This window comes from Triticum urartu, chromosome 3A, assembly GCF_056163025.1.
Source record: "Triticum urartu cultivar PI428250 chromosome 3A, HENAU_Tu73, whole genome shotgun sequence".
NCBI classification, from domain to species: domain Eukaryota; kingdom Viridiplantae; phylum Streptophyta; class Magnoliopsida; order Poales; family Poaceae; genus Triticum; species Triticum urartu.
Genome location: NC_141875.1, coordinates 428336547 through 428364356, shown reverse-complemented (window position 1 = coordinate 428364356; position 27810 = coordinate 428336547). Strand labels below are relative to the sequence as shown.

The window sequence follows — 27810 nt, the reverse complement described above, 5'->3', positions numbered from 1 at the left end:
TTGTTGGCACGGGAGTATCCAGCGGATGAGCATAACCTGGACTATGTTGACAAGCTTGAGCTTCTTGTCCACCATGTTTTGAATACATGTTTGGAGTCCGGTCAGCTCTTTCGAACTACCCCAGGGCAGGCCCTTCTCTTTCCAGGAGGTGAGCCGCGTGGGGATGCCAGATCGGAACTCGGGGGCCGCTGCCCATGTAGGGTCGTGCGGCTCGGTGATATAGAACCATCCCGATTGCCACCCCTTTATGGTTTCCACAAAGGAGCCCTCGAGCCATGTTACGTTGGGCATCTTGCCCACCATGGCGCCTCCGCACTCCGCCTGGCGGCCGCCCACCACCTTCGGCTTGACATTAAAGGTCTTCAGCCATAAGCCTAAGTGGGGCTTGATGCGGAGGAAGGCCTGCACCGACGGTAAACGCCGAGATGTTGGGGATGAAGTTCGGGGCCAGATCATGGAAATCTAGGCCGTAATAAAACATGAGCCCCCGGACGAAGGGATGGAGAGGGAATCCCAGTCCGCGGAGGAAATGGGTGAGGAATACTACCCTCTCATGGGGCCTGGGGGTGGGGATGAGCTGCCCCTCATCTGGGAGCCGGTGCGCGATGTCGTCGGGCAGGTATCCGGCTCTCCTCAGTTTCTTGATATCTCCCTCCATGACGGAGGAGACCATTCACCTGCCTCCCGCTCCAGACATGATTGGAGAAGGTCGAGGTGGGAAGTGCGGACTTGGGCGCTAGAGCTCGAGTGTGCGAAAACGGATGAGTAAGGGAGGAAGAAGGCGTGGATAGAAAGGTGAATCCTTATCCCTTTATATGGGCGGACGAAACTAAGCGTCCCCACTTGCTTGGTAAAACTCGCTTATCCCCCAAGCGCCGCAATTGATGGCGCGGTTGGGTTACCCACGCCCGTATTGATGAGAATCCCGTAATAAGGGGACACGATCTCTGCTTTGACAAGACGTGTCGAAAAACTGCCTCGTGTTATGTGCGAGGCTAGTTAAAAGAAATGGTTTGAATAATCACCGGGCCATGACGTCATGCTGCCAAAACAAGCCAGCAAATAAGATCTGCGAAAATATTATTCTCTCTACGGTGGAATGTGGAACTTATTTTGCAGAGTCGGACACTATCCTCGTATTCAAATTCTTCTGTGATGTATTCAGAGAAGGAACCGCCTTGCAATGCCGAAGACAATACTGCACGCCGGACTCATCGTCATTGAAGCCTAGTTCAGGGGCTACTAAGCGAGTCCTGGATTAGGGGGTCTCCGGACAGCCGGACTATCTCCATTGGCCGGACTGTTAGACTATGAAGATACAAGATTGAAGGCTTCATCTCGTGTCCGGATGGGACTCTACTTGGCGTGGAAGGCAAGCTAGGCAATACGGATATGGATATCTTCTCCTTTGTAACCGACCTTGTGTAACTCTAACCCTCTTCGGTGTCTATATAAACCGAAGGGTTTTAGTCCGTAGGACAACAACCATAACATACAATCATACCATAGGCTAGCTTCTAGGGTTTAGCCACTCTGATCTCGTGGTAGATCTACTCTTGTACTACCCATATCATCAATATCAATCAAGCAGGACGTAGGGTTTTACCTCCATCAAGAGGGCCCGAACCTGGGTAAAACATCGTGTCCCCTGCCTCCTGTTACCATCCGGCCTAGACGCACAGTTCGGGACCCTCTACCCAAGATCCGCCGGTTTTAACACCGACACAGACCATTCGGAATGAAGAGGATTTTACCGTATATTATAATGATGGAAACTACAACGGTTGAAGACTCCGAAGACTAGGGGAATTTGAAGGCTCTGAAGAATTCCCAGATTTGTATGACCTAGGAAGGCTACCCTTATGGAACTTGGCAGACTATGGAAGTTGTCAATACCCGAGATCAAGGTGTATCGGAGAAAGACTGAAACAAGGAGCATGAGAACTCGAAGTTTTGTCAAAAAAAACCCTAAGGCAGGAGATATCAACTATGGAATGATAGCTCATGGGAATGACAAGAGCAGAAACACGGTTATCCATGATGTCATCGCCCGCTCATGCTATTATCACCGTGCAGAGTTAAGGATGCATTTCTTCAGAATGGATTGGATGGAAGAAGGCTGATGGAGCACCTATCAGTAAGATGAAGTTTTAACCTTAGCCAGCGTATCACCGGGATCTGGAGTAGTACATCAAGAAGTTTAAGGTGGAGCTCCAGGAAGTCGTATTAGACAAGGAAGCATTTCGTGAAGAACTCCGGACCCAGAAGCTGAAGTAGCCAAATTGGAGGAACAAAACCTCGAGATACCGGAGATTTGTCAAGAACTAAAGGACAGTAGGACCATGGCTCATGCCAAGGGTGTTGAAACCCAGAAGTTTGGAACGCAACTCCAGAAATATTAAGGGACGTCACGATAGACCTTGCGACAACAAAGATGATCTGGCAGAAGGATTTGAGAAAGACAAGCATGATCGAAAGAAGCCATCGAAGACAGGAACAAGACTTGAAGAGTTTGGCGACGTTGACCTTTAGAAGACCGAACCCTTGTTATATACCTACATTAGATGCGACGATTGTGAGATGTCATTTGTTTGATGTTTTTCGACAGCCACAATAAAATCCGTCTTTTCAAAACTGTTGTTGCATTGTGTGTATCCCTCTCTATATCTCTTATCTCACCCCAAACCCTTGGACCCAATAGAGGATGAATGGAGATGAGCTTGTACTTTCTGGACCGGTGAGTCAGTTGGAGACAGACCGATGGATTCAAAACATGGAGGATCACATGAAGAATAACCCTATAGTCGGAAATGATATGACCCAGCATGCTCTTCAGTGCTTTGAACGAGGTGCTGCTACTTGGTGGAGGATGTACCAAACCATCAATGGATGGCAAGGAGTAACCACTTGGAAAGAATTTAAGTTGACTATGCCAAAGCCTCGGCTTGTGTCCCAGAAGTTGAAGCCTTATGGAAAGGATATGAAGAAACCTTGTGCATGCAAGATTTGTGGAGAAATAGGACACAACCATATAAGAACACAAGGATGAATGCTCTAATTGTGAAGGAAGTCACCCAGTTGAAGAATGCCCAGCTAGGCAGATTACTTGTTTCTTGTGTGAAGGGACTACCCACTATCCTGCTCAGTGTCACATTTACCCCAGGGTACAACGAACCATCCAGCAGAAGAAAGAAGTAATGAAAGGAGCCCTCATGGAAATTTTAGAAGAAGCTGTGGTGAAGGAAGAGATGGAGGACACACCTAAAGAAGACCCGAGTAAACCCTGCACTAAGTCTTGCTATTCATGTGGAGAAGAAGGACACATCTCCCAAAATTGTTTGAAAGGGGATCTAGTAGAATTCCTGACAGAGGAAGTAGAATATGACCCACAGGAAATAGAAGCCCTGATTGGAATGGAAAAGTCCAGGAAGAGAAACCGATTGGAGCCCAGGAGGGACGTTAAGTCATATCACCTGTTATAGGTGCAAGGAGTCAGGGCACTACCTCAACAGTTGCCCCAAAAGGAAACCTCGATACTTGTCAGAAGTAATATGTTTTAGTTGTAACGGAGCAGGGCACTTTGCCAGAGAATGCCCCAAGGAGAAGGAAACTTGTGCTAGATAGTTGAGTTTGCAACAAAAGAAATGGAGTTGTAGAAGTGAGAACATTTTCTTTTATATTGAGGCGTTGAGTTGAGACATGTAATGGAAAAGCGAGAGATTGTAATCATTGAGAATGAATAAAGTTAGCATCGTTGGTACTGATATGGATTTTATGAGTTGTTACTCTATGAAGAAGAATTTTGGCCATTTTGAGGATATGAGAAATATGGTCTATGGAAGATTTGTGCATTTTAAGGGTGGTAGTACCCTGTAAGAACCATTGACCCCTGGAAAAGATAAGGATATTCCACTGAGTGGATTTCGGACAAAATGAATACGAGTTTTGTCTCTATATGTGTGATGCCCCAAGAGTATGTGGGATGAAGTTGGAGACCGTCAGTTGTTTGGACCAAATGTGATCAAGGAGTCAGAAGAGAATGTTAAGTTTATTCGAGATAGACTGAAGGTAGCTCAGTCCAGGCAGAAGAGTTATGCAGACTCAAAAACTCAAGGAGGTAGTCTATGAAATTGGAGACAGAGCATGTCTTCGTGTGTCCCCTCTGCAAGGAGTTAAACGATTTGGAGTTAAGGGACAGTTAGCCCCGAGAATTGTAGGACCATACCAAGTTTTGGAGCGTATGGGAGAAGTGTCCAACAAGTTGGAGTCACCCGAAGGACTGTCAGGAGTTCATGATGTGTTTCACGTTTCCCAGTTGAAGAGTACCATGCAGAGATGGCCAATATTCCCCTATAAGGATGCTTGACCCTGGAAAGGATAATGATGTTCCACGAAGTGGAGTATGGACTTCATGAGTATAAATTTTATCTCGGTATGTGGGATATCCCACGATGATGAAGAGATAAATTATTATTGGATATAAAGGAGGTATAATGTCGGAAATATGGATCAATGGAAACTCCATGATGAGTCTGAGTAACCATGTCCTAGTTTGGTGCCAATAGAAGGAAGGAAGACAGTACAATTGGATGGATTTAAGAATAGTAGGAAGTTGGAAGTTGGAATAATGATCAGTTGCCCGATGATAAGTTCAAGGACTACAAGTGATGAGATGGGCCATAACCCACAGGCCCCAGGACCTGCCAAGAAGCAAGCACATTCTTGCTGAAGGAAAACCCTGGAGGAAGATACGACGTTTATCTGCAGACAATTTTATAGGAGTAATGCAAAACCTGAAAGTTGTGAAGGAACGATAGATGTTTGTTTGGCTTGCAGAATCTATGGATATATCCGAACTTGGTTCGTCGACAAGAGAAATTCTGCAATGCTTGTAAGGATGACCGAGTGATAGAATGCGAGATTCGCTAAACCGTATACAAGGTAATGATTTGGGTGCGGGGTGGATTGATCACCATACCGACTTACTCTTATTATTCGCCTTGCTATATGGGATGGTAAATCTGAGTGACTTACCTATAGTAGAGAGACGACGATCAAAACCTTGTTTAAGCCTTAGAATGGTATAGGTATTTTCCCTTGTACAAGGCAGTTTTTGCCAACCGTAGGTTATACAGTGAGGATCAACCCAGACCCATTTCCTGCAGGAGAAACCATAAATGGTTGACCACCATGAGATATCGATAGTTGTTTAGTATTGGCGCCAGACCCGTCAGCTAAGAAGACCCAATCTCGGAATAACCTTACCAAGATGAAAGGACGGAAGAATTGCGGTAAAGGTTATGCCACTACCGGAAGAGCCCAGAGAAGGAAACTACCCTGAAGATATGAGAAGACCAACACTGTTAACAATATGGATGAAGTATATGAGTTTCAATGGAACCGTAACCATGCTTCTAAGGGTGGTAGCACCCCAGACCCCTCTGATGATCGATGGATTTTGAGAATACCCCCAAACCATAACATTTTTCTTGCTAGCCTCTCCGAATCTCGAGGACGAGATTCATTTTAAGGGTGGTAGGTTTGTAACATCCCAAAATTCTAAATTTTGGAATGTTATAATAAATAGATTGATTGTTTGATTGTTGTGTGATTGATTGAGTGAAATTCGAAAGTTTTTGAAAGTTAAATGAGAGGGAATAAAAGGACTTTCCCAAACTTTCACCTTCTGCATTTTGATCTCCGTGAATTCAAATTCTTTTCATCACAAAACCCTGGAGAGAAGATGACATGACTTCTTCTATTTAATTAAATGAAAAGGGGCGTTGAAAATATTTGAATTTCATTTGAAAATATTTCCAGTTCAGAAACTTCAAGCAACTCAATGATTTTCATGAGAGAAGATAAAATGACTTCTTCAAATTATATGAAATATGAGTTGGGAGTTTAAAAGGATCAAAATTTAAAATCCTTTTGAAATTATTTTCAATCTGGAGTTATTTGGGTTTTATTCAAATTATTTTTCTCCAAAAATAAAATATATGGAAAATAGGGTAACATGATTCCCTACATCAAAAATTGGAGAGAAATAAATTTGAATTAATTTTGGTATTTTTATAATGATTTTTATTGGATTTTATTAGACCAGTAGCACTCTTTGAATTATCTGAATTTGTGTGAATTTTATTTAATGCTAGGAAAATGTTCATGTTGTAGAAAATCTTTTTCTGAAAATTTTGATATATTATATGCCTATATAATATTTTTAGTTATTTCATTTTTATTATTTTAATTGTCTGGAAAATGTTTAAGAAAACCTTCCCCGACTGGGCCGGCCCAGCTCCCAGCCAGGCCATGGCCCAGCCCGACGCCCGCGTCGCCTCCCTCCTCGCGTGCCCGTGCGGGACTCCCGCCGGAGTCCGCCGCACCCACGGCGCCAGCCGCCCCTTCCCCAAGACAGGAGCCGCCCCGTCCCCTGTATAAAGTGTGCCGGCCCCGCCGCCCTCTTCTCCTCCTCCTCCCCTCAACCACCGCCCCACGCCGCACTTCCCGCCGCAGCAGATCGCTGCCACCGCCGCCGCCGCCGCACTTTTGCCACGCCGCCGCTGCCCTCGTCACTGCTGCCGAACCTCGCCGCCGCGCCGCACCACCGCCTCCGCCCGCACGCGCCGTCGCCCCGTCGCCGTTGCAGCACCCTGCCCCGCAGCCGCCGTCGCCGGATGCACGCCCCTGCCGCCGATCTGAAAACCACCGCCGCGCCGGAGATCCACCGGAAAACCGTCGTCGCTGGTTTTCGGCTAAAAACCGCCTAGCCGCCTAACCGGTATTAACCGTTGCACCCGTCCGGTTTTCGTTAAGTCTAGGTTTTATAAAACCGATCTAGTTTTTCTGGTTTTGTTTAAAAAACGATTTAGTTTTTTTTAAGTTAGAGCTATTCAATGAACGTTCTCTGTTTAGAACTAGTTAGCGAATGTTCGCTTTTTAGTCTTTTCCTTTTTTGTTATATATTTTTTTCGTCCGGGACCTATACGTGATGAAAGTTTTACAGACTAGTCCCTGATCTTCAACCGGTCACTACTTTTTACTCATTTATCCAAATCCAACGAAACCAACGCTCACGTTTCCGTTACAATCTCCTCTATCCAGTAATCGAACTCAAACATGTTTTTGAAATTTTAAAATTTGAATTAGATCAGATTTAGATTCAAACTTCGTTTGATCATAACTTGAGTTTCGTAGCTCCATTTGAGTTGATTCTTTTTGCAAATCGAAGCTCTTGACCTAAACTTTCTGATAAGGCCAAATTCACATAATTTTGGTACTGTTAGAAATTGTTTTATGTTGCAAGAGGTATTTGCTTGGTTTTGAAGTTTTCCGAATCGTTTTCTTCGATCTTTCTGATCTTTTGAGTGACTGCTTATGTGTGGTTGCTATTGCTTGCCTACGATAGATTGACCGGAGTGTGATGAGTAGAACTATCAAGAGTTTTGAGTGTGAATCATCTTCATCAACATTGCAAGCAAGTTCACACTTTGATCATATCCCTTTATCACCCAGTTTTTATGCATTAGTTCCAATCCTCAAACATTGCATGGTTAGGATGACATTAACATGTGGGTTGGGAAGTAGTTGATGAGGTAGAACCTATTGCCCTATTACATTCAAACCTTGGAAGTCACTATTACGTTATGCTTATATTGTCATGCTATGCTCGTAGACGTGGATTGGGTTTGAGAGTATTCATGACAAATGTGAGATTGTTATTTAATGGTTCAACTTAAGGTGGCAACTTTAACACACATCTGGGTGGATTGAGGCACCTGGGTATTCCAGCGATTGCTTGTCTAGGCACCTGGGTATTCCAGCGATTGCCTTTTTTTTAGACCGCCACCCAGGCTCAAAGGGATCATGAGATTATTCATACTAGAAACTTCCGTGTGCGGCCACAAGCTACTATGGGCTCTAGCATAGTTGATTAAGTCGTGCGAACTCTTACAGTGGTAGACTAGCAGATGTAGGGGAAAGTAGGTGTAATGGTCTACCCGATCGTAAGGTGCTAGCGCTTCTGAAAGACTATGTCTCGGTCATCCGTTTCTCAAACACCATGTCGTGTGAGAAATCAAACAAAGGTGATCGAGTCTTGTGGGGAAAAGTGCGCAAACCTCTGCAGAGTGTATAAACTAATCATGGTTAGCCATGTCCCCGGTTATGGACAAACTTGAGTATCTAGTACTTGGATTATCATGTGAATCTCATCACGTTACTTTAAATTAATTTTGTTGGGTTTAATGATGTTACTTAATTGGGATTGAGAACGCTGTCAACCATTCTCAATGTTAACAACCACCATGATAGTTAAATAAAATTTATTCCTTTACATTAGGGAAAAATTGGCTTTTCGCAAAAACATTATAACCATAGAGCTTTTCCACCAGCAAAATATGCATGTAGTGATAGCCATTGTTCATCATTCCTCTTATGGTGTGAATTTGTCAGTACATTCAATGTACTGACCCTCTGTGGCTGCAACGTCTCATGTTGCAGGATTTCTTACGACGAGTAAGTGATACGTTAGGGTTACGATTTCTACACTCAACTTTGCCGTTGGTGTTGATGGGAATCCACAACCTTGTTGCTTCCGCTATTTGGATTGAGGTAATAGTATTTACGTTACTTTTACATGTGATTTACCTCTGTTATAAATCCTCGAGTACCGTGTGTGTCAGCATACCGATCCAGGGATGACACTTAAGCATAGAGACTTGATCCATTCAGGTCGGGTCGCTACACACACCTTCTTTTTCCTTTGTCTCCCTTTATTCCCTTCCTCCTATCCTTTCTAGCATCTTCCATCTTCTCCGTCACTTCATGCTCCTCTTCTTTATATATAGATCGGAAATCTGAGATGATGCCCTAACACCTCTTGAAAAAGAGGCCGGTGGAGCTAATTGGCCTCTAATCTGAGATCCCTCTGCTCCTTTTTTTTGGAAAAATCGCATTTGCGGAATTGAGCCAATGAAGGTTGGCTTTGTGGAGGCTCTCAAAGAGGTATATGTCTCTCATAACACTGCCTTTGATGATGCCCCAACACCTCTTGAAAAAGAGGTCGGTGAACCCATACAGACCGGGTGCCTTCTCACTAGGCATTTCATCAAAGACCTCCTTGACCTCTTCTTCGGTGATGGGGTCGTCTATAATGGACAAGTCATGGGTCTCCATATTGAGCTCTTCTCAACTAAGGTCAATGGATAATGGGCCCTCTCTTCCCATCATCACCAACAAGTGATCATGTATTAGCTCTTCTTTTTGCTCATGCCCGGTGAGCCATCCATTGTTGTGCTTTTGCCGATGGATGTGGTTTCCCCTTCTTCTAGCATTGATCTTGCGGTGGGAAATTTTGGTTTTGCGCCTCCTTACTTGAGGTTCGTTATTCCACATTGCTTCTTTCGAGCCATTCCAACCACTGAGAGGCTAATGACTCGCCTTTTCAGCCCGGTCCGAAGATCTTGCTCCTCATTGGAGAGCGATCGTTCTTCATGTGGGATGTCCAGGTGAAGAATGACCATGAGGGTGGCATGAAGGATCTTTGTTTTTGAAAATTACCCCCCTACTTTGTCCGACAAGTCTAGTGCCCATGTTTTTGAGCTTGTGGTGCAACATCTATCAGGCTCAACATGGTTGGAAGGCTCATTCCAAGCCTTCTGTACCGCCTCAGCGAAGCCTGACAATTCTTTTTGGAAAAGGAGGTTAAGACCCCCAGCCTCTACACCAATCGATGCATACGATCATCTTTATTTATTATTCAACATAGGTCTAATAAGAACATACATCAAGCCACCTGAAGCCACCACTCACATCTACAAAACTTGATAATGTGGAGTGCTCTCACTCCCTATATCTAAAACCAGTGCCGTCATCGATCCATCCACATAACGTATCAGAACCCACAACCGGTGCAGCAACCCTAAAGTGTACACCACATGCACACATTTTAGACGCCGCCATCATCATCGAACCGCTGGCCCATCTTCGGGAGAGAGATCTGCATCATTCTTGCCAGTTCGTCCATCCGTCAACGCCACCACAGCGCCCAAAGGCGCCACCGCCCCGTGCTCGTCTGTCCAGATGCGAAGATTCCAAAAGATCTGTCGTGCGTAGCGCGTGCCGACCAGGCATGACACAGCGTAGCACGTCGGCCAGGCATGACACAGCGTAGCACGTGTCGGCCAGGCATGACTTGACATCTCCATCGAAAGCTCCATGCAAGACGAAGCCCCTCCACCTCCTACCTCTGTCTTCCAGCTCAGCTCCACAAACGATGCTCCGAAAAGAGAAAACGACACCGCAGTACCGCCATCGTCTGATCTGGAAGACCAGATCCTAGGGTTTCCCCCGGAGCAGCACAAGTGGGTCGACAGTAGTTGCACGATGATGCCTTCATCAGGTAATGACGCAAAAGTTTGCCATCGCCTGCCATCGACTTGGTTTTCCCCGGCAACTATGCCTTCCAGACTCGCAACCGGAACTAGATGGCGGATCTCGAGATCTGACCATCCAGCCTCAGGTCGACCACCTTCGACGGAGGAGATGGCCACCACCGCCAGCGGCATCGGCCAAATCAGATCTGACCGGAGGCGCCGCCGACCAGTCAGCCATGGCCACATCCCCTCCTGATCCGCCCTTCCCACGAAGCCGCCGGGAAAGATGAAGACCGAAGGGCGATCTCGCGCCGCCGGTCCCTCCAGACCACGGGGTTGCAGTCTAGATCCCTGCCGTCACCGTCGGCGCCCGGGCTTAGCTGGCGCACGTCTCTGGTGGAGGAGAGGGGGAGGTGGCGGCGGTCGGGGCGCTGGGGTTGGCCCCCTGATCGCCTTGAAGGGAGCGATACGAGGAAGCCCTGGGGCAAAGCCTGACATGAAGGCCTAGAAATTGTCGAATTTAAAGACTTTCGGCCTACGAGGCCTTCTGTCGTTGGCGAGCAGGAGGGACTCCTTTTGATGTTCACCCAGTCAGAAGAAAAACCTAGCTAGGCTCCTGGGATGAAAACGAAGACACGAGATTATAATTGTTAAAGACATTATCGTCTAGGTTTAGCTATATCACCTTGCTGGCCGACACGGTTACTCTAAACCGACAAAGTTAAACTACTGCTATCAATAATCACCAGTATTCTAAGCTCTGGTCTTCGAATCAACGACTTACTAATAAAACTGTCCTTGCACAACCTTTGCAGAGTCAAAGCAACGAAATGTGCTTTGATGAAAGAATGGCGACTACGAAAAGAGGCTATCACGAGCCAATCACTAAGCTAAGCTTATGGGGTTTTCTGCAGTTTAATATGATGGAAAACTTAATTAGACGGCTGCTGTATTCGGCTCCTGCCCAGCGCGTACGTCGCCTTTACCAAATTTCGCTTTTTGTTCATATATATACTCGTACGTGCCGTGTTCTTTACTGTGCTAGTGCGCGGAGGGGGCTCAAGTTTGTTAATTAACTCCTTTACATCTTTCCGCAGATCCCATGTAGAACAGGCACAAGGCTACGCAACCTTTAGAACCCATTAAATTTGCTTTTAGATTAGTTTATTTAAGTGAACCGATGCCTTAATTTTGTCGAAAGAAACCCCTTTTGGCTTTGATTTCATCGTAACCCGGTTCATTTGTCAATGGGCATGGACCTAGTGGCTCACGACTTGAAACGAAACATGCATGTCTCTACTTGCATTTGCCATCCCGTGGAAGAAACGGATATACGGTTTGACGAAGCCATCAGCATCATGTCAGTGCATTGCAAATTTCCGCACTAGCTAAGTTTGCATCATGTTACTCCGTAGGCAGTTAGCGCCTGATTTCGTGGCCCCGAGCACCGGCCGGCGGCTGTCTCCTAATCAAACGTTGGCGCCGCAGCAGTTTGGACCAGAAAGCAGTGACTGGAAACTGCTGTTGGCAAACTGCACACAGCGTTCTGCTTAGAACATCTATAGCAGATCTCTTATATCGCGGATCTTTGTGGTACATTTACAGTTCGTGAAAAACGTGTTTTGCGAGTTGACGTGGGGCTGCGATCGAATAGACCTCAGCCCGCAAAACACATATTTTTTTTCTTCTGAATTTGACACATGTCTCACATATTACACAGAATTATCAGCTCCTTCACTTGCCGTCTCTTGCGGTTCTGATCCTCGAGCTCCTTCACGGCGAGGACTGCCATCACCATCTGCTGCCGATGGCGCTCGAGCATCGACTTTACGTCCAAGTCGTTGGACAAGGACGAATCCTTGAGCAAAAATTCTTCGCAAGGGGTCAAACCCATCTACAAAATCACACCTGAGCTCGTATCAACGGAAATTCATCTACTGCGGTTGATCTAGAAGGGGCAGAAAAGGAGGCTCACCGGCTGCGGATGATCCGTGGCGGCGGCGACCCGGGGGCGGCTCGGCTTGGCGGGGCGCCGTGGACACAGCTCTAGTGCGGCGGGCGGCGTGATCCCGTCGACAGAAATAGCCGAAGTCGCAGGCGGCTACGGAGGGGGGATGGGGAACGCGCGCGCTGAAATGTCTCCCCTCCCAACCGCTTTCGCGGGATACAGGGCACCGACGGGGCGGCGGGGGTGGAGGACTGGGTTTTCGCGGGTTGGAGGGGGCAATTTACGCGCCTCTCAAAAAAATTATGAATTGAACGCATTTACGGCGTCTGTTCAGGTCATTTTCTTCACGCCAAACCGTAAACTCATGATTATTTTGCAGGTCGGCACGATATAAGATGTCTGCTAGAGATTTTTTTTTCCACGGTACATAAGACAAGTGAGCGGACACTCGGGTGAGTCTACACATTTTGTCAAGCTTGCCTAAGTAGTTTATCAAAATGAGAGCCACAAGTTGACAAGTCTAAGAGAATCTTGTCACATTTTTTATGTGTATGTCATGTGAGGCTCAAATATGATTTACCTAAGATATGCCTTGAACCAAACACTCATTTAAATTGATCAAGCTTGCTTAGCTTTAAATGTGATAATTTTTGACAAAGTTCGCCGCTTGACTTGTCTCGTCTTGTCCCCTTCTTCAGTTTGGGCAGCTAGGCGGAGCCCGGGTGACGGCACGTGTCCAAGGATACCCGTCCATCTTACGCTTTGGTCACATCACGTTGCCCGGCGTACACATTTCGGCGACGTCGCACGCCAAGCCGTGGCCATGCTGGTAATAATGATTCGAGAGACAAGGCCTTACTAAAGTTGGTCTTATGCATAGTACCCACACACTGTATCTGTATATAGTTATCTGGCTCGAATGAAGACGGATCGAAGCTTTTATTTTTTACTTTTACCAGCACCCGCAACCCTGTGGCGTGCTGAAAACAAAGAACCATCCAAGACACAGTGGTGAAAGCCCTGAAGCACCGGCGGCGGAGAAGGTCACGTCCATAGACCATAGTGTTTCACCCACCACCACCACCACCCCACCATGCCCATGGGATGGGATGCAATGCAATGCATACTCACGAGTAATGGGGATTGGGGACCCTCCAATCACGTGATCGACCGAACCACGCGCGAATCTCGACGCTGGACGCAATACCCCATCAGCACTGGACTACTCAACTGCCCCGCCCTGCGCCCGGGACACTGACACCAATCTGCGGCGAGCGAAGGCGAAGCTTTGCGTCGGGCACCTGAGAATCCGTGCGCTGCCCCTGCCTCTGCTTCTACCATGCACAGTAGGCGCTTTGCCACGATCCACGTGACCCTCTGCCGTGCCCGTGCCCGTGCCCGTGCCCGAGCGAGATGGGAGAGGCCGCAGCGCAACCAATTCCACTCCACCCCTGCGACTGCGAGGGCCCCCCCTCTGCTCTGCCCTGGTCTGACCGCGTGGCGCAGGAAAGGCTATCTTCTAGTAGCTCTGCGAAGGGGACGTGCTGCTCTGCGTCTGGGTGGTGGTGGTGCTGACCGTACGTGCATGGTGGTCTCTGCCTGATGGACGCCCCACTGTCTCAGACAGACAGGCAGGCCAGCTAGTGTGTGTCCATGTGGTTGTGGTCACAAGGGAGCTTTTTTGCTTTGCTTTCTTGGGCTCCTCGCCTCAAGGGAAAGGTTGCCACGCATGGGAAAAGTCAAAACTCGGTGATTAGGAACAATCACTGTGGTTGGGGCTTGTGGCTGGGTGACCCTGAGCTATATTGTCACTGGTGGCTGCTCTCGATACTGTAGCAAATGTCTTAGGCCAACTTCACCGCGCGATCCCAAACGGATGTCTGTTTTAACCGGATTTTGTTCTTTTGGGGTGCCGATGGATTCGCCCGTGTCCGCCTTTGTCCGTTGAGTCGTGCGTGCGCCCACCGCGCGGTTGCACCCCAAATCTTGTCCGTGTTGGACGTGTTTAAAAAAACATAAAAACTTAAACAAAATGACTTTAAAAAGTAAATAAACGCAGTTTAAAAAACTTAAAACTTAAGTTAGGGTCCATGGCCACAAAACGGTCCAGTTTCACGTCCAACCTGACATAATTAAACATAAAAAAGAAAATAAAAAACGGCCGCCGCCAGCGCGCTCGTGCCCGTGCCCGTCGATGTTGTCGCCGTCTTCAGTGGCCGTCGGCGTCGTCGTCGTCGCTGACGAGGTTCACGTAGGCCGGCGGCGTCCAAAGGTGGGCCGGCGGTGCGTGGTAGACGGGGGCGGGCTGGACAGCGGGAGGTGCCTGCATGACCTCCTCCCGTTGCGACGCCTCCCGCTCCGGTGACCGCGACGGAATGGCGCACCAGTTGACGCCCACGGCGGCGGCCATCTCCGGAGCAGTGCAGGACCAGCCCCACCCCTGGCCCAGCAGGCCCGGGTGGAACGCGGCCACCGGCTCCTCCTCCATCGCCTCCTCCCTCCTCTCCACCATTTGCAGCTCGGGGAAGGCGACGTCGCCAGCGGCAGAGATGCCATCGTCTCCTCCAAGCCGTCCCATTGGCGCTCGTCGTGGGTATACGTGGAGTCGTCCATGACACGCTGCACGAGTCGGGCCTCCTCCTCCGTTGTCATGCAAGGAGGTGGAGGTGGTGACGGAGACGGCGGAGGCGACGGCGTGGGCGTGAGGCCGCGCACGCGTACGCCCGCGCACCTCTCGACGTGGCCGCCGCGGCCCCGACACCTTGCCGGCGAAGTATGAAGCGCGGCGCATGTCGTGCTCGTCCCGGAGCCACGTGTCTCAGAGGGAGGAATCCGGGGCGTACGTGTCGTCGTAGTACAGGTCGTCGGGGAGGAGGCGGCGGCGGCGCTCGATCTCGTCGCGGCGCGCGCGGCCGCTCACCGGCACAGGCGGGATCGGGACCCGGTCAGTGTTGAGGTGCCAGCAGTTGGGGAGGTGGACGTCGCTCCACGGGATTGGCGTCCTCGTATCCCAGTACCGCCGGCACACGTCCACCGTGAGGTACTGCTGGTCGCGCTCGCCGGCGGGCTTAGGGTTGATGGTGAAGGGGGCTGGCGCGGTGGCTCGACGGGAGGAGCGCGGCGGAGACGCGGGCTCCTCCTTCTTCACGGAGCCGCGGCGGCGCCCCGAGGAGGAGCCGGCCTCACGGTCGTGCTTCCCCTTGTGGTTCCAGAAGCCCATGGCGAGGTGGCCGGCCGACGAGCTCGAGGGCAATGGAGGGATGGGGTTCGGGGCTGTCGGGTTTCGAGGAGGCCGCGGGATGGCGTGGGGCAGTGTGGACGACGACCGGTCCACGCTTCCCACTTAAAGAAGGACGGCGACCTTTCGATGTGCGGATGACAGGTGGGGCCGCCCGCTTGTATGCATTGATGTGAACGGGTGGGAGGTAGGTGGCCGCCTGCCACATGGCCCCGACGCGGACGAGGCGCGCATCCGTTTGGTGTCCGCCGCGACCCAAACCCGGCGCAAGTTTGCGCTCGAAATGGGTCGGCCCGGACACAAAATGAACAAGATGGGTCCGGGCCGTCGCGCGCTGGGCCGCCTCGTTTGTCCCTTTTGCCCCAAACGGACGGGGCCGCGCGGGATGGGATCGCGTGGTGGAGATGGCCTTACACAAATGAACGATGACGCGCGAATTAAGGATACCTTTTCATTCAGCAGACTACAAATCTCCAACGGGCAACCATAGAAAACCTCCCGCATCCGTCCGCGGATAGGGACCAGTTCACGGACACGGATGCGGAGACATCCATCCAACATTAGTTGCACATTTTCACAACAACTCAAATTAATCAGATGAAATCCGTGTAAATATGGTTGGATTTCATGCAAACATGACGGATTTCAATACATTTACATCAACACAAAGGGCAGCCTGATACCTTTGTCTCCCGTGGATACCTTTGTCTCCCTCATGTCCGGCAGCCTGATCACCAGACTGCCGAAAGGCCTAGAGATATATGCTTCAACACAAAGGGCGGCTCACTTCCCCACTGTTGGAAATATGAGCAATTTACAAAATGATTTTATTAATAGAAATATTAGATAAAGCATGACTAATATAACATGGATAAAAGTAGTCATGCGATCTGGCAGAGAGAAGGTAAATAACATCTTCATATATGAACTGCAACCAAACATGTCTAAAGTAGATAGTAGAACAGGTTGCATAAATGGCGTAGAACCTAATATATGTAGGTCAGACACTAGACCAAAGAAACTGCGAGAGGACCTCTAACAGAAAAAGCAAGAACACGTATGGGACAGCAGCAGCAGTAGCACTGGACTTCGGGTCGGTGTCCTCGTCAACCATGTTGTCGAGAAGGTTGTCGACGTCGGGGAAGAAGTCGTCATCGGGGAAGTCGTCGTCGTAGTCCGGGGCGTCCGTGACGAAGAAGTCAGTAGTCGCGCTGAGCGCTCCCCAAAAACCTTATCACCCTTCTCCCGTACAGGACTCAAAAGGTGCGGTTCCGGAGGCCTACTGTCCTGACCTGCGGTGCACGCCACAAGCCGGGATGGGGAAGAACGTAGCAGCAGCGTAGTGCTCGGAACCTTGTGGCGAGAGGAAGAGAAGCTTCTGGTGTGTCTCTCTGGAGAGGACCAACCTCTCTTATATAGGCACAGGAGAAGGACGCAGACAGGCTGTGACCGGAGGTGAAGCAACGAAGGGATATGAAGCGAACAGGCAGCACGCGAAGAGGTGCGCCGTTCGTATTCAGTCTCCACTACAACAAAACGTTTCAGCTCCCATGTGACCGTTCGTATACCCGTCGTGCGTGGCAAAAATTTAGACATCGACTCGGCTCATTCCCGCAACCCGCGGCGCGTCGTGACGAGGCGGGCAGCGGAGGAGGAACGCGCGTGGATGTCCCTCTTGTTCTCATGCTCATACATGTGGGGAAGAGCCTCCCTTATAAAGAGGTCCAACTCCCTCTAAACTAGCAATGTGGAAGTAAACTTTAGTTCCACCTCTTACCTTACACGAATGGGCTGCGTGGGCCTTTAGGATTTATTAGGAATTTCTGAAACTGCTATTGGGCTAAGCCCAAAATAGACAAAATTCCAGCAATCTCCCACCAGATCCGAGAGGCACACAAAATTTGCCTTTGGTTCCAAAACACTGTTCTATATACCGGTACTGCAGTGGAGACTGTTAAGTTGAATTTCCACCTAGAACTCTATGCTACACTAGTAAGCAACTTGAACAGTGGACTGGGCCTTGAACTGAAGGAAATATGCCCTAGAGGCAATAATAATGTTATTATTTTATTTTCTTATATCATGATAAATGTTTATTATTCATGCTAGAATTGTATTATCCAGGAAACATAATACTTGTGTGAATACATAGACAAACTAAACGTCACTAGTATGCCTCTACTTGACTAACTCGTTAATCAAAGATGGTTATGTTTCCTAACCATAGACATATGTTGTCATTTGATTAACGGGATCACATTATTAAGAGAATGATGTGATTGACATGACCCATTCCATTAGCTTAGCACCTGATCGTTTAGTATGTTGCTATTGCTTTCTTCATGACTTATACATGTTCCTATGACTATGAGATTATGCAACTCCCGTTTGCCGGAGGAACACTTTGTGTGCTACCAAACGTCACAACGTAACTGGGTGATTGTAAAGGAGCTCTACAGGTGTCTCCAAAGGTAAATGTTGGGTTGGCATATTTCGAGATTAGGATTTGTCACTCCGATTGTCGGAGAGGTATCTCTGGGCCCTCTCGGTAATGCACATCACATAAGCCTTACAAGCATTGCAACTAATAAGTTAGTTGCGAGATGATGTATTATGAAACGAGTAAAGAGACTTGCCGGTAACGAGATTGAACTAGGTATTGAGATACCGACGATCGAATCTCGGGCAAGTAACATACCGATGACAAAGGGAACAACATATGTTGTTATGCGGTCTGACCGATAAAGATCTTCGTAGAATATGTGGGAGCCAATATGACCATCCAAGTTCGGCTATTGGTTATTGACCGGAGACGTGTCTCGGTCATGTCTACATTGTTCTCGAACCCGTAGGGTCCGCACACTTAAGGTTTCGATGACAGTTATATTATGAGTTTATGAGTTTTGATGTACCGAAATTAGTTCGGAGTCCCGGATGTGATCACGGACATGACGAGGAGTCTCAAAATGGTCGAGACATAAAGATTTATATATTGGACGGCTATATTCGGACACCGGAAGTGTTCCGGGTGATTTCGGAGAAAACCGGAGTGCCGGAGGGTTACCGGAACCCCCCGGGAGAAGTAATGGGCCTTATGGGCCCTAGTGGAGAGAGAGGCGGCCAGGGTGGGCCGTGTGCCCCCTCCCCCTATGGTCCGAATTGGACTAGGAGAGGGGGGCGGCGCCCCCCTTTCCTTCTCCCTCTCCCCCTTCCTTTCCCCCCTCCTAGTAGGAGTAGGAAAGAGGGGAGTCCTACTCCTACTAGGAGGAGGACTCCTCCTCCTTGGCGCGCCCTAGGGCCGGCCGGCCTCCTCCCCTTGCTCCTTTATATACGGGGGCATGGGGCACCCCTAGACACACAAGTTGATCCACGTGATCATTTTCTTAGCCGTGTGCGGTGCCCCCTTCCACCATACTCTTCGATAATATTGTAGCGGTGCTTAGGCGAAGCCCTGCGATGGTAGAACATCAAGATCGTCACCACGCCGTCGTGCTGACGGAACTCTTCCCCGACACTTTGCTGGATCGGAGTCCGGGGGTCGTCATCGAGCTGAACGTGTGCTAAAACTCGGAGGTGCCGTTGTTTCGGTGCTTGATCGGTCGGGCCGTGAAGACGTACGACTACATCAACCGCATTGTCATAACGCTTCCGCTGTCGGTCTACGAGGGTATGTAGATCACACTCTCCCCTCTCGTTGCTATGCATCACCATGATCTTGCATGTGCGTAGGAAAATTTTGAAATTACTATGTTCCCCAACATGAACTGCAAGTTTTCTGCGAATCTAGCTTCACATAAAGCCTTGACCGATACCGGGCTACCATGGGTCTTCCCCGCAGGTGGAGCTTATGCGTCATACTCCGTGACCTTTCATGAGTTTACTAGAGAGAACGCTAGTCTCATAGATTGCGACGTTTGACAATCAGACTGATATAGGTGTGTTCTTCAAAAGATGTTCTGTAGAACAACATCTCTGCTTAAATGAGCCACTTAAAACACATTAAGATATACATCAACCTGCCATGCAGATTAGGAGAGTATTGCATCTTCATGGAGTGGTATTGTTAATAGTAAGGATACTCTCCTCTCAGTTGATCAACAACTTGTCTTCCACATCTAATTCACGGGATCTCCGATCACAAAGAATAGGTTACCACTGTGAACAACTCATATTGTGGGTCCCATACCCATCTCCCTCGATGCATTATATATCACATTACGTGATAAACCCTTAGTAAAAGGATCTGTCAGATTTTTAGACGTTTGGATATAATCCAGTGCAATAACTCTAGAGTTTCTCATTTTCCTGACAGACTTTAACCTTCTCTGAACGTGTCTTGATGACTTCATGTTATCCTTTGAGCTGCTCACTTTCGTGATCACAGTTTGATTGTCGCGGTTCATAAGGATATCCAGTACAGGTTTCTCAACAACCGACAAGTCATTCAAGAGCCAGCGAAGCCAATCTGCTTCGACTGTAGCTGTATCTAATGATGTGAGTTCTGCTTCCATTGTCTGCTTGCAAGACTTCCAAGAAACAGCGCCACCTCCATGAGTGAATACATAACCGCTCGTGGCCTTTATCTCATCAGCATCTAAGATCCAGTTTGAGTCACTATACCCCTCAAGCACCCTTGGGTGCCCGGTATAGTGAATTCCATAATTCGCAGTGCCTTTCAAGTAAAGCAAAACTCCCTCTAGAGCTTTCCAATGCACATCTCCTGGTTTTGAAATAAACCGACTCAGTTTGCTAAGAGTAAAAGAGATGTCAGGTCTTGTAGCACTGGCTAAGTACATAAGCGAGCCAATAATCTGAGAATACTTCAATTGGTCTCTAGCAATTCTTTGATTCTTTCGAAGCAACACACTAGCATCATATGGTGTTGGAGAGGTCTTGCAGTCACTATAGCCAAAGCGACTCAAGATCTTTTCTACACAGTGAGATTGAAGCAATGTGATCCCACCATCATCGTCTCTCAACAACTTGATGTTCAGAATGACATCAGCCACTCCTAAATCTTTCATCTCAAAACAGCGAGATAGAAAGTCCTTGACCTCCTTAATAACATTCAGTTTTGTTTCGAAAATCAGTATGTCGTCAACATACAAGCACAAGATAACTCCCTCGCCCCCAGTACACACATTTGTCAGCTTTGTTTACAACAAAGCCTGCAGCTGTTAACGTTCTTTCAAACTTCTCATGCCACTGTTTGGGTGCTTGCTTGAGTCCATACAAAGACTTCAGCAACTTGCACACTTTTATTTCCTGACCATCTAGTACAAACCCATCTAGTTGTTCCATATAAATTTCCTCGTCCAATTCTCCATTTAGGAAAGCAATCTTAACACCCATTTGATGAATGAGAAGACCATGCGAGGCAGCTAGTGAAAGTAGAACTCGAATAGTGGTTAGTCGAGCCACAGGTGAGTAAGTATCAAAGAAGTCTTCACCTTCCTTTTGGGTATAACCCTTAGCCACGAGCCGAGCCTTGTACTTTTCAATAGTACCATCAGGCCTAAGCTTCTTCTTGAATACTCATTTGCATCCTATAGGTTTGCACCCATAAGTACGATCAGTTATCTCCCAAGTTTCATTCGCCAAGATGGAATCCATCTCGCTACGAACAGCTTCCTTCCAGTAGTCAGCATCTTCAGATGCATAGGCCTCTGAAATAGAATTGGGAGTGTCATCTATGGGATACACAAGAAAATCATCACCAAAGGACTTTCCAGTCCTCTGTCTCTTGCTCCTAGTAGGAACTTCATTGTTCTCCTCCATAAGACTTTCAAAGTTTTCCATCGAAATGGCAGGTTTGATAATTGTAACTGGTTCCTGATTCGATGAACAAGGCATCTCCTGATTAGATGAGGTAGCCATATCCTTCATGGGAAAGATATCTTCAAAGAAAGTCGCATCATTCGACTCCATGATCGTACCGACATGCATGTCAGGCACCTCAGATTTTACAACCAAGAATCTATAGCCAATGCTATGAAAAGCATATCCCAGGAAAACACAATCCACATTCTTTGGTCCAAGCTTCCGCTTCTTTGGAATTGGAATATTGACTTTCGCCAAACAACCTCATGTTCGTAGATAAGAGAGTTCTAACCTTTTCTTCTCCCATTCCTCGAATGGAGTTATTTCTTTGTTCTTTGTGGGAACTCGGTTTAGGACATGACATGCCGTCAATATCGCCCCCCACCATGCCTTGGAGAGACCCGATGTGTCTAACATGGCGTTAACCAAATCAGTTAGAGTACGGTTCTTTCTTTCGGCCACCCCATTTGACTGAGGTGAATAGGGAGGCGTCCTCTCATGGATTATACCATGTTCCGCACAAAAAACATCAAATTCATTTAAAAAATACTCTCCACCATGGTCGGACCTAAGCCTCTTGATTTTTCGATCAAGTTGGTTTTCCACTTCAGCTTTATAGATCTTGAAAAAGTTCAAAGCCTCATCCTTAGATGTCAGAAGATACACACGGTAGTATCTAGTGGAGTCGTCAATTAACGTCATGAAATATTTCTTTCCACCTTTTGTTAAAACACCATTCATTTCACATAGATCTGAATGTATGAGCTCTAGTGGTGTAAGATTTCTTGTTTCCGCAGTCGTGTGAGACTTACGAGGTTGCTTAGCTTGCACACAAACTTGACACTTAAATCCCTTGACAGTGGTGAAACTAGGGATTAAGTTCAACTTCACTAGTCGTGACATGCAACCAAAGTTAACATGACAAAGACGTGAATGCCATACATTTGATTCACTATTGTTGCAAACATGATTAACAACTTTATTGCAAACGTCTGATAAGGATAAACGAAACAGGCCTCCTGACTCATAGCCTTTACCAACAAAGGTTCCATACTTGGATATTACAAATTTATTCGACTCAAAGACAAGCTTAGAGCCATCTCTACACAGAAGAGTTCCACTAACAAGATTTTTATTGACAGAGGGGACATGATGCACGTTCTTCAGCCGCATGATCTTCCTCGAAGTAAACTTCAGATCGACCGTGCCAACACCACGAACAGAAGCACTTAAACCATTGCCCATCAGCACGGTTGAAGTCCCTGCGGTCTGATAAGACGAAAACATGGAAATATCACCGCATACATGCACATTGGCACCCGTGTCAATCAACCAATCAGGAGAATGACATACTAAAAGAATAGTGGGAAATATACCATACCCAGCATCCTTCATGTCAATGTCTCCAATGACGACATTAGCAATCTTGCCGCCTTTCCCAGGATGACGCTTGTCATAGAGATTAGGGCAACTAGGAGCCCAATGATCAGGATCCCCACACACATGACAAACACCTTTCTTCTTGTCATTCTTCTTCTTGAAGTTCATGTGTTGCACAACCTTGTTCTTCCCATCAAATTTTTCTTTACCATCAAACTTGCCCTTGTTCTTGAACTTGTGGGGCTGGAAGTTCTTCTGTACCAGATTGGCACTAGATCCTCCCTCAATACCTCGAGCACGTGTGTCCTTTGCTCTCGCTTTTCTTCGACATCAAGAGTACCAATGAGATCCGAAACGGAAAACTCATGTCTATTATGCTTCAGTAAGGTAGCAAAGTTCCTCCACGAAGGAGGAAGCTTGGTGATGATACCTCCGGCAACAAACTTGTCTGGTAGCATACAGTTGAAGTGCTCAAGTTCTCTAGCAAATGACTGTATCTCATGAGCTTGCTCAACCACGGAGCACTCTTCAGTCATCTTGTAATCATAGAATTGCTCCATGATGTACAGCTCAGTGCCGGCATCCGAGACCCCAAACTTGGCCTCGAGTGCGTCCCACATATCTTTTCCATTGTCAATTGATGCATAAGCATCAACTATGTTCTCACCAAGAACACTCAAGAGAGCAGCCTTAAACAGAGTATCCATTTTCTGAAAAGCTTGTTCCTGTTGGGCATCAAACTCCCCTTCAGGTTTGCCAAGCATGGCGTCATAGCAACTCATGGTTTGAAACCATAAGACTGCTCTCACGCGCCACCTCTTATAGTGGATACCCTCAAACATAGGAGGTCTCATGGAAGCAGCAAAACCACTTGGGGTAAATTGCCTATAATAAAGGTTTTTGGATTGTTGGAAATATGAGCAATTTACCAAATGATTTTATTAATAGAAATATTAGATAAAGCATGACTAATATAACATGGATAAAAGTAGTCATGCGATCTGACAGAGAGAAGGTAAATAACATCTTCATACATGAACTGCAACCAAACATGTCTAAAGCAGATAGTAGAACAGGTTGCATAAATGGCGTAGAACCTAACATATATAGGACAGACACTAGACCAAAGAACTGCGAGAGTACCTCTAACAGAAAGAGCAAGAACACGTACGGGACAGCAGCAGCAGTACTGGACTTGGGGTCGGTGTCCTCGCCAGCCATGTCATCGAGAAGGTTGTCGACGTCGGGGAAGAAGTCGTCGTCGGGGAAGTCGTCGTCGGAGTCCGGGGCATCCATGACGAAGAAGTCAGTAGTCGCGCTGAGTGCTCCCCAAAAACCTTATCACCCTTCTCCCGTACAGGACTCAAAAGGTGCGGTTCTGGAGGCCTACTGTCCTGACCTGCGGTGCACGCCGCAAGCCGGGATGGGGAAGAACGTAGCAGCAGCGCAGTGCTCGGAACCTTGTGGCGAGAGGAAGAGGAGTTTCTGGTGTGTCTCTCTGGAGAGGAGCGACCTCTCTTATATAGGCACAGGAGAAGGACACGAACAGGCTGCGACGGGAGGTGAAGCAACGAAGGGAGATGAAGCGAACAGACAGCACGCGAAGAGGTGCGCCGTTCGTATTCAGTCTCCACTACAGCAAAACGTTTCAGCTCCTGTGTGACCGTTCATATACCCGTCGTGCGTGGCAAAAATCTAGACATCGGCTCGGCTCATCCCCGCAACCCGCGTCGCGGTGCGTCGTGACGAGGCGTGGCGTGGCGAGGCGGGCGGCGGAGGAGGAGCACGCGTGGATGTCCCTCTTGTTCTCATGCTCATACATGTGGGGAAAGAGCCTCCCTTATAAAGAGGTCCAACTCCCTCTAAACTAGCAATGTGAGACTAAACTTTAGTTCCACCTCTTGTCTTGCACGAATGGGCTGCGTGGGCCTCTAGGATTTATTAGGAATTTCTGAAACTGCTATTGGGCTAGGCCCAAAATAGACAAAATTCCAGCACCCACCTCTCATCAGAGTGGAACCCCCGGCTGATGCTTCATCAGGAGGGCAAGGCGGCGCCTCCGCCTTCGTGAAGCCCATGTGGGTTCAACAGAGGTCCTCGAAAAAGAAGAACCGGGCAATACACCGATTGTGTACGCCGGTATTGCCTAGGCGGTGGCCTTTATGGGACCCAAGCGGCGGTGGACTCCTGTGTTCTACTTCTCCTTGATGATGGCGGCAGACGAGGAGGTGCCGGCCACTGGCTCGTCGCTCTCTTCGCACCACCCGGCTTCTGCCTCTGCCTGCATGGCGCGGTCGCATGCACGATAGGCGCGGTCAGACGCACGGGAGGCGCAGTCGTCTATGACAGCGATGATGCCCGTGCTGCCATGCTCCCCGCCGTGCCGGCGTGGAACAACTCGCTACTCCTCATCGAGTGGGCCTGGAGCGGCGAGTTGTTGAACCACATGGTGGCTTGGGCGGCAACTTGCTCCGCCGGGTGAGGTGCGGAAGGTGGAGCAACGAGCTGCCTCGCTCGTATCTAGCGGGCTTGGTGGGCCACCCAGTCGGCTTATATACCGGAGAACTGCTCTTCGGATGCCATCAGAAGAGTGGTGAAGGAGGAGATTGGGGGAGCGGCGAAGGGGTGTGGTTCTTGCCCCACGTCTGCCCTCGTTTAAATCGAGGGCAGACGGTAGGAGTTTGGCCTACATTGCAGTTAAAGCCGGCCCGCTCATGAACGGACGTGTGGCCGGAGTAGGTTTCTCGGCTTCCACGCGGGGTTAATGAAGGTGTATGAATGCGGCGAGGATGCGTGTTCAGCCGGACATGCAGCGGACGGCGCCCTCAGTCGGTGCACCGCTTCAATGGCAGAGGCAGTGCGAGGTCACGTCTGCCCTGAGCCGTCTTTAATACGAAGCGGCGCGCTCTACAGCGGCATGAATGCGGACAGCTGGCGCCGGAGGGGAGCACGCGCTGGAGGAGGAGGCATTTTTTGCTGGGCTAGAACGGTCAGAAGCGGGCTTGGGAACGGTCCGGACTCCCGCAATCATCAAGGAGAAGTAGAACACAGGAGGGCAAGGCGGCGCCTCCGCCTTCGTGAAGCCCATGTGGGTTCGACGGAGGTCCTTGAAAAAGAAGAACCAGGCAAGACACCGATTGTGTACACCGGTATCGCCTAGGCGGTGGCCTTTATGGGACCCAAGCGGCGGTGGACTCCTGTGTTCTACTTCTCCTTGATGATGGCGACAGACGCGGAGGTGCCGGCCACTGGCTCGTCGCTCTCTCCGCACCACCCGGCTTCTGCCTCTGCCTGCATGGTGCGGTCACATGCACGATAGGCGCGGTCAGACGCGCGGGAGGCGCAGTCGTCTATGACAGCGATGATGCCCGTGCCGGCGTGGAACAACTCGCTACTCCTCATCGAGTGGGCCTGGAGCAGCGAGTTGTTGAACCACATGGTGGCTTGGGCGGCAACTTGCTCCACCGGGTGAGGTGCGGAAGGTGGAGCTGCGAGCTGCCTCGCTCGTATCTAGCGGGCTCGGTGGGCCACCCAGCCGGCTTATATACCGGAGAACTGCTCTTCGGATGCCATCGAAAGAGTGGTGAAGGAGGAGATTGGGGGAGCGGCAAAGGGGTGTGGTTCTTGCCCCACGTCTGCCCTCATTTAAATCGAGGGTAGACAGTAGGAGTTCGGCCTACATTGCAGTGAAAGCCGGCCCGCTCATGAATGGACGTGTGGCCGGAGTAGGTTTCTCGGCTTTCACGCGGGGTTAATGAAGGTGTATGAATGCGGCGAAGATGCGTGTTCAGCCGGGCATGCAGCGGACGGCGCCCTTAGTCGGTGCACCGCTTCAATGACAGAGGCAGTGCGAGGTCACATCTGCCCTGAGCCGTCTTTAATGCGGAGTGGCGCGCTCTATAGCGGCATGAATGCGGACAGCTGGCGCCGGAGGGGAGCACGCGCTGGAGGAGGAGGCATTTTTTGCTAGGCTAGGACGGTCAGAAGCGGGCTTGGAAACGGTCCGGACTCCTGCACCCCTCCCCCCACTTTTGTCTCTGGTTTGCAGGAGAAATCGTATCCGAACAACCTCGCAGATCGACACAGATCGATATTGAATGACTTTCACGGTCCGAACAACGCGATCCAAACGGTTACGGAAGGTTTACAGATCGGCCTTGGAAATGCCCTTAGTCTTTCTTTGGTTCATGGGACGACATATCATAAGAATTGAAAAAGCTACAGGAAGCGTGATGTATCTCAAATCTTATTTATGAATAGGTGTAAAAAAGAGAAGTCATTTGGTTAACAAGATATAATTTTTTTCATTGAATCTCACTTGATGTTTCTTTTTCTTTGAAATACGATGGATATAAATCAATCCCGTATAGGAATATAATTCTATTCCTACAAAGCAAGCACACTAAAGGAAAATTTTCTACAAAAACCTTATTCAGAATTTCTTTTTTTCGAGAAAACGCAAAAGAGTTGCGTTTCATTGCATTGAACAGGAAGACATCAGGGATACAACCTCCAGAAAGGAGGGACACACACGCGCGCGCACGCGCACACACACACACGACCGTCCTCACCAAGTGACTACAGCTAGGTGAGGAGGGGCCCTCAACTACAGACACGCAACGACATTAGGCCTCGCCCAGCCTTGCCTCCAGCCAAAATGGCGAAGCACCGAGACTCGGAGCAATAGGGCAGCATCACTGCCATTGCCAGGCACTTCCAGGGACGAATGCAGCTTTAGGACCGCCCAAGCCGACGTACCTCGCACCCATGTGCCTAGAGAGTCGGCGGGTGAAAAGCAGGGCCTGATTGGAACTGGTGTAGCATTCATTGGGGAGCGCCGGCGCAGGCAAACGTTGCGACCTGCTCCTTGTGTAGCAGTCTACGCCAGAGCGATGCATCGCCAACCACTATCTGCCGCATCAAGTACTCCACTTGCAGCCAAAGCAGCGCCATCAAGAGGGGAACGGCGTTGAGACGCCGCCGCTGCCCGGTCCGGGAGGCCGGACCTTGGATTTCTCCCGATGCTCGAGGAGGAGGTCTGGTCAGGG

At 48.9% G+C, this 27810-nt stretch overlaps 1 protein-coding gene across 1 annotated transcript; it reads right to left on the bottom strand.

Annotated features, from left to right (window-relative positions):
* Positions 1-15142: 15142 nt before the first annotated feature.
* Positions 15143-15544, bottom strand: LOC147979948 (uncharacterized). The gene has a single exon (XM_087515412.1). The coding sequence runs from the start codon at positions 15542-15544 to the stop codon at positions 15143-15145; it is 402 nt and encodes a 133-aa protein (XP_087371538.1).
* Positions 15545-27810: the final 12266 nt, after the last annotated feature.